Source organism: Drosophila navojoa, chromosome 5, assembly GCF_054131105.1.
Source record: "Drosophila navojoa isolate 15081-1374.11 chromosome 5, UAZ_NAV_1.0, whole genome shotgun sequence".
NCBI classification, from domain to species: domain Eukaryota; kingdom Metazoa; phylum Arthropoda; class Insecta; order Diptera; family Drosophilidae; genus Drosophila; species Drosophila navojoa.
The window spans coordinates 21,885,770-21,892,851 of record NC_142893.1 but is presented as its reverse complement, the minus strand read 5'-3'; the positions used below and the strand labels follow the sequence as shown (position 1 = coordinate 21,892,851).

The window sequence follows — 7,082 nt, the reverse complement described above, 5'->3', positions numbered from 1 at the left end:
ATTAAAATCAGAATGACAGTAAACAGCGGCAACAGCAGCAGAAATGAAGAGCGAAAGAAAATAATGCAAATTCAGATGGGTATCAAAAGTTGAAGATCTGGAATAGGTGGGCTCGGGCAGGAGGCGGGGCCAGCTCACAGACGAAACGCCAGGACAAATGAATAGGCAAAAGTGCATAGACCATGGGCATGACTATGAGCTCTATGATGGATATGAAGCATTCAACAGCAGCAGCAACAGCAGCGGCAGCGGCAGCGGCAGCGGCAGCGGCAGCGGCAGCGGCCAACAATGCGCGTTACACGGCACAAAACTTGCACTGGCTCTGTTAGCCGGAGGTCATTGACCTGTAGATAGCCAGCAAGTGGCCTGGCCTGGCCTGGGCCTGGCCTGGGTAGCTGTGCCATAATGAAAAGATGCAGCTGCCAGAAAGGATAAACTTGTCAGTCATCGTGGCAGTGACAAGTACTCCAAAGGAAGCACGCCAAATAGGCAGAGATTTTGAATCTCTTCCTCCCTCTCTGTCTCTCTCTGTATCTCCCACTTCACTAAGAGCATTTCAAGTTGTTTTTACATTGATGTCATGTTTCACGCTAGTTTCAACAATCAGCCATTTTTCTCGCATTCCATTTGAATTCATCAAATCCGCTTAAATTGTTTTCGTATTGTGTTTTTCCTTCCCTCTCTCTCTCTCTCTCTCTCTCTGAGATAATATTATGCACAGCCTGGTGCACGCCCCTGCCCACTCCTGCTCGCATTACATTCATATCTCTCTCTTTCTCTCTCTCTCGATGCTGCCATAAAGGGTATTCGGCGCGTCGGTAAAATATCAAAGCAAACAACACGAATGAGTCGATGGGCCAGCTTTAGAACGCGCTTTCAGCGTAGCCTTTCCCTGAATGTCCTTTGGCTACCTTTGGACTACCTAAGCGGGCCGCACTTTGTTTTACACATAATCTTCATTATAACTTCATTGTCTTGGCTGCTGGCCAGACAGACGTTCATTGGTGTGTTTGTTGTTATCGCACCTGTTACACTTCTTCTGGCCCTCCCTTCCCACGTTTCCCTTCTGCAGGCCGCCTCGCCCTGCCTCGCCAGTGGCCGGCGCTTCGATTTTATGGTCCTCATTAAAACGCGCCATGCTCTCGGGTATTTCTGCCCCGGAAAATTCATTCAGTTAAGCATTTACATTTTCCACTTTTATACGTTTTTCGGCCGAACTCGCGTAACCTTTTACCGAATAACAAAGGAAAACTTTTTACAAATCTTTGTTAAAGACAATGTGATTTATTTGTAGATATACATATAAATATATGTAGCAGCAGGAAATCGAAGAGTTTGATGGAAAATTCTGGGAAAAAACTGCCGAAGATATTTTTGTTAAGTGATTTCAAGTAAACTCCACAGATTAATTTATGACAGCAACTTTATTATAAAAATATTTGCATAGTTTTGGGTAATTAAATTTGCAAATTCTTCAGCCATCACCCACTATTTCGCGCAGTGTATTCATTCACGAATTGCGCATCAATTTGGCTGGCATTTAAAGAAAATTTTTATATGGATTTTTGTGCGCCTATTTCGCGTTTATTATTTGCGCAGTTCGGTTCAAAGCTAACACACCGAGAGCTGCGGGTCTCGCCGTTTAATGAATTTTTATTTGAGCAAGAGCTACGCCTGTCCCGCCCCCTCCCCCTCCTCCACTGCCTTTGCATGGGGGGGGGGAGTCATAAAAAGGGTTCACAGACGATTTGCTCGAATTAATTGCGCCTGCCATTAACGCAGCGAGTCAGGAGACAGGACAGACGTCACTTGGCATTGCCACGCCTCCATCCTCCGGCCGAAATTGCGAGTATTTGTGTGTAATTTGTTTGCGCCTTTGTTCAGAGTCCCAGACAGAAGAAAAGGAAATTACAAAACATTTTTGTTGTTCTGCCTCTTTTTTAATTTTATTTATATATATGTATGTATATATATATATATATATTTTGTTTATTTGATTTGGTTTACGAGGCTGAGGGGAGTATTCAACAGGAAATGCAAATTGAATTGGATTTTAGCTTTTGTGAATTTACAGCAAGCGGGCAACAGGTTTCGTTTAATTGAATATTTTTTCATTTTTTTCTTATTTGCTCTAATCAATGGCAAACCTCTCCGAGAAGGGCTGAAAAGATCACAAGCAGCATTCGCAGTGATGGAAAATGAGAATAAATAAGTAATAAAAATAAATATAGATGGACGAATGCCAAAGCTCGGTCCGGATTCCGGGAATCGTTTCGAATCTTGTTTCGTTCTGTCAAATATGTCTTCATTAAAGACCTTACAAATTGATCAGATATCTGAGCATCAGATCTTAGTTTGTTGATCATTAGAGCGCTACAAATTCGTGTGATTTGCCCAATGGGTTTATTAAGCCCGGCCAGATGCATATCGGGGGCTATTCAAATAAATATCGTATTGTGGGTGCTTTTTGAGTATCATCAACAAGCAGTTAGAATCCCGTTCCATATACCTATCAAAATATTCAAGTGAGCTGAACAAAAGCTAATTAAGTCTGTAGATCGCCGAAAACGACTTGAAAAGTGGAAAGTGGTTGCATTTAGGCAGCGCTGTAGCAGCTGCCTTTAATGACCATCATCAAGATTACGCCCTCGACAGCAAGTTCATCCTGTGGCCCATAATTATCTACTACATCATATTCAAATTCTCGCCCGCCCAAAGCAATAAACGATGAGAATGCAATTAAAGATGCCTAGAAGTTCACTCAACTATCGGGAGAGTCATGGGCTTGATTTCTTAATTCTCTTATCGCGTCGATTACCTAACATCCGAACGGGTTCGAGTTTCAAATCCAATCGACAAAAGGGCCCTAACCTCAGACACCAAATGGTCAGCCGTGGGCTTGGGTTAGGGTTGGGGTTGAGGCTGGGGAGAGTGAGTGAGAGACGCTCACACCAATCCAGTTAATCCCGACATCCCAGCTGCAGATCATAAAAAGAACTACGATGAAAGAAACCCTTTTTCTTCAGACAAAACAAAGCCGAGCAGAGTCTTTCTCTCTTTCTCTTTCTCTCTGTCTGTCTCTTTGCAAGCTTGGAATTTTTATTGTATCCGCATCTTTATGGGCGTTTATTAATTACCCATATGGGGCATTGATTTCTAGCGAGGAGTCCAACCGAAATCCCTCGCTGCTGGCGGCAGCGCTTTTATCAAAACGTGTTGCTCTCCCTCTCTCTCTATCGAATGACAAATCCAAGGCGTTGAATTAATTTGTGTCCGCGGGAATCGCAGCCGGAGCAGCCTCAAGTCCACATTGAAGCGTATCTCTTGACGAGACTTTGCGATAAAGCGTTTAGTTGAAGTCGTCTCTCGGCTCTGATAAAGCGAGCGCGATGCAAGCTCTGCCAACGGCAGTTGCATTTCATTATTGATGATCGGCTGTCGGGCAAATGACCAAAATAAAGATAAGCTGCTGCCCAGCACCGTCGCAGGTACAGTGTTACCTGAGAAAATGCAACCGTGCGATAAGCTCCGCTCCCCAATGGCCACGCTCGTCAGTTGTTTCTTTTTTTTTTTTTGGGTACGGATATTGAAAAAGCATTAACAATGCCCTGTTTTAGCCGTAATGAGCTGCGTCTGGGCCAGAATGCCTTCAACTTGAAAGGTATTTCACAGCTTGCGCAGGCATGCCGGTTAGCCTGGTTGGCTGTGGGCTCACATAGGTGTGAATATGTGAGAAATGTGAGCGATAAGGTAGCTGCGCTGGAAATTTTTTAATTAAGCTTCTGAGCGGCTTTTGTGGCTTTCAGGATTGCCTCCTGTCTATATTGAATCAACGGAGGCAACGGAGGGCGTGGCCTGTCCTGCCCACCCAAGCAAAAGGCTAAAGAGCTTTTGTCGATTGTTATGGCAACAGCAGCAGAGACCTTAAGGGTATTAAATGAGCTCATGATTCTAGTTCAAAGATCATTTATTTCACATGCCGCGATTAATGCACTTGTTAAGAAATCGATAAATATCGATTACTTCACAAACTGTCCGCTAGACCATACAAAGGTGTGTAAAAACGAATGGAGAGAAAGGGAGAGCAAGGAAAGATGGCAGTGAGAGGAGAGACAGAGAGTGGGAAGAGAGCAGTAAGAGAGAGAGAAGGAAATGAGAGGGATGAATGACGGTGAGCGAAATAGAGGAGAGAGAAAAAGAAAAACAGAGAGAGGGAGAGCATAATATGGACAGAGAGAGATAAAGAGGGGGAGACAGCGGTATTGGGAGTGGCTGTATATTAACATAAAAATCTTTTCCTTTCTTCAATACTCTATTACTCTATTAAAGACTAACAGAGAGATAGAGAGAGACGGAGACAGAGAGAGAAAAATAGAGAATGAGAGAGAGACAGACTAGTTTTACTTATACAGTTTTCTTTTTTCAAGCTGTTAATCAATACTCTACCTCGTAGTACTCCATATAAATTGACTAAGAGAGCGAGAGAGAATGAGAGATAGAGAGTGAGAGTCGTTGCCATACAAGCTATACCCAAACTTTTTTCTTTCTTCAAGCTGCAAATAATACTCATGAAATCTAAGCTCTTCAGTTAAGTTTACAAAATAAATTCCACCACTGTGCTCAAGTGAAGCCAGACAATCAGTAAAAGGAAAGATTTGTATAGTTCACCTCACGGCTATATTATTTTTAATTATTATTGAAAATCTTTGCGTTTGTATTTCTCTAGATCATAGAATGAAGTCATGACAATGCGTCCGCTGAACTTGCGCCCACTCAAGGCATTGAGGGCCTTCTTGCAGTCGTCGATGGTCTCGAAACGCACGAAAACCTTGCCGACGCCGCCTTGGTTGGAGTCGTCGCCGGAACGTGGAATCTTCAGGCTCTTCACCTTGCCGTACTTGGCGCACTCCTGCTTGATGTCCGTGCGAATGTCTTCGTACTCGTCGTCGTCCGTCAGCTCGCTGGGCAGCACCATGTTGAGCAGGCAGAGCACCTCGGTGGCCTTGCCCGTGGAGACGTCGACTGGAAAGCCGGGCACCTGGAGCACGGGCAGCTGATGGGCCACCAGATTGCGCACGCCGGCTATGGAGCGCTGCACGATGAGCTTGCGATCGCCCAGCTGCATGCCGTTGAGGCCAGCTATGGCCTGCTCGGTGATGCACGGATCAACGTACTCGCAGAAGGCGAACCCCTTGCTCTGGCCCGTGACGGCCTCCTTCACCAGGTTGAAGCCGCGCAGCTTGCCGAAGGTGACCAGCAGCTCCTTCACCTGCTCCTCGTTCAGGCAGGTGGGCAAGCCGCCCACGTAGATCTTGTGTGGCGAGTCGGGCACCACCGGCGAAATGGGCACGCTGTTGACCTGGGTGGCGGATGCCGGCTCTGATGAGCTGACCGAGGCCACCGGGTGATAGTCGTGCGGCCGTCTAATCTTCAGCGTCTGGCCGCGGTACAGGATGCCGTCGAAGCTGATCGCCTGGGTGGCCTCGTCCATCGAGCGGAACTCGAGGAACGCGAAGTTCTTGTCCAGATTCGTTTGGCACGTGAGCACGGCATTGCCGTCGACGCCGTTGGTGCCGTTCAGGCGATTGATCTGCTCGTTGAAGAAGGCCATCATGTCCTCGTCGGTGGTGCTGAACGGGATGTTGCCCACGTAGAGGCGGCGCGCCTGCCGCGTCACCGTCGCAATCGCCGCCGACTCCCCGGTGGGCGGGGCGTCCGGCACGATGCGCGATGCGATCTGGCCACTCGCCTGCATGGCCTTGTACCGCACTGGCGTCAGATGCTCGTAGCCCAGCGGCGGAATGTCCCACGAGGAGCTGAAGCGCTCCTTGCGGCGCTTCACCTGCACCGCTTGGCTCGTGATGGAGCTGGAGCGCGTCGGCCGGTGCTTCGACGGCGAGCGCGAGCGCGAGCGCGAACGCGAACGCGAACGACGATGGCGACTGCGCGACTGATGCGTCTCGCGGCGTCCACGACCCATTGTAGAATTTGCTGAATTTGATTTCTCGGATGCACGTCAATAAATGTGGATCTGGGACTTTTTCGTCTGACAGCACAGGGGCGCAAAGGTGACTATGATAAAAATGACAAAATCAAGCTAGGCAACTGCGAGAGTTGCACTTAAACTGTTCACGCGCTCACGATATAATTCTCTACAAGCCTTTGTCAAGTTTCTTGTCAAAATTTGTCTATTTCCTAAGACTCAAATCCAATTTCTGTACACAAAAGGGTTCTGTTATGCAGGAGACTCTACTCAAGCATAATCCGATGTATGTACGTTGGCAATTAATTTGTATGAAAAGTGAAGTCAAGTGAAATGCTCAATGGATACCATATCAAATTTTGAGCCATTTATCAATGAAGCTAGAATTCTGTCAGTTCTTATAAGAAAATAGGATATTAAAGTAAGGCTAAACGACGTTTTTTTCGATTACATATAACTGCTGTCAGTTATATTAAATACATATATTCTTTTTATATATAGTCCACTGAAAAGGTTGTATTTCAATCTAGAATTTAGTATACGACATATTTTTAACTTAAATTTGTATTTTCTGTTTTATTTATCTTTAAGGTTTACAAATAAATACAACGAATATTGATATCACTCACTGTAGATGCCGGGGACATTCCAATCAGACAGCGCAATTATTCCATTATTAAATATTTGTTGAAATGCTAATTTGAATGTCTCGCGGAGTTTGGTTGAAAGCCGCAATTAAGTGATTTATCATGCACTGTCTTCTGCCTGGCGGACGGACAAAAATTTAGCTGTGGGTGTCAACTCAATAATTTCATGCGAACCATCTTCATAATTATGATAATAGTGCCTCTTAATATCGCTAATTAATTCCAATTAATTGGCAATGTGGCCCGCAGGCTGCGCCAATAGAGAAACATTTCTTTTTTGTTTCCACTCGAACTCGATGAAGCTGCTCGCGTCCCACTGTGCGCCATGTGTGGTCCATGAGGGGAGGGGGGCTTTCAGCATTCCAGGGAAACGACTTCATTGGTGGAGGTACAGCAAGAAGATGAGAAACGCGATGCTCAATTAATACACAAGAGGCGACACAATCAAAATG

The 7,082-nt window shown here is 45.8% G+C and overlaps 1 protein-coding gene across 1 annotated transcript; it reads right to left on the bottom strand.

The window, feature by feature from the left end:
* Nucleotides 1–4,677: 4,677 nt before the first annotated feature.
* LS2 (Large Subunit 2) lies at nucleotides 4,678–6,045 on the bottom strand. Its single transcript, XM_018103321.3, has one exon. It carries the CDS (start codon nucleotides 5,978–5,980, stop codon nucleotides 4,694–4,696), a length of 1,287 nt encoding a protein of 428 aa, XP_017958810.1. The 5' UTR covers nucleotides 5,981–6,045; the 3' UTR covers nucleotides 4,678–4,693.
* Between the last annotated feature and the right edge of the window lie 1,037 nt (nucleotides 6,046–7,082).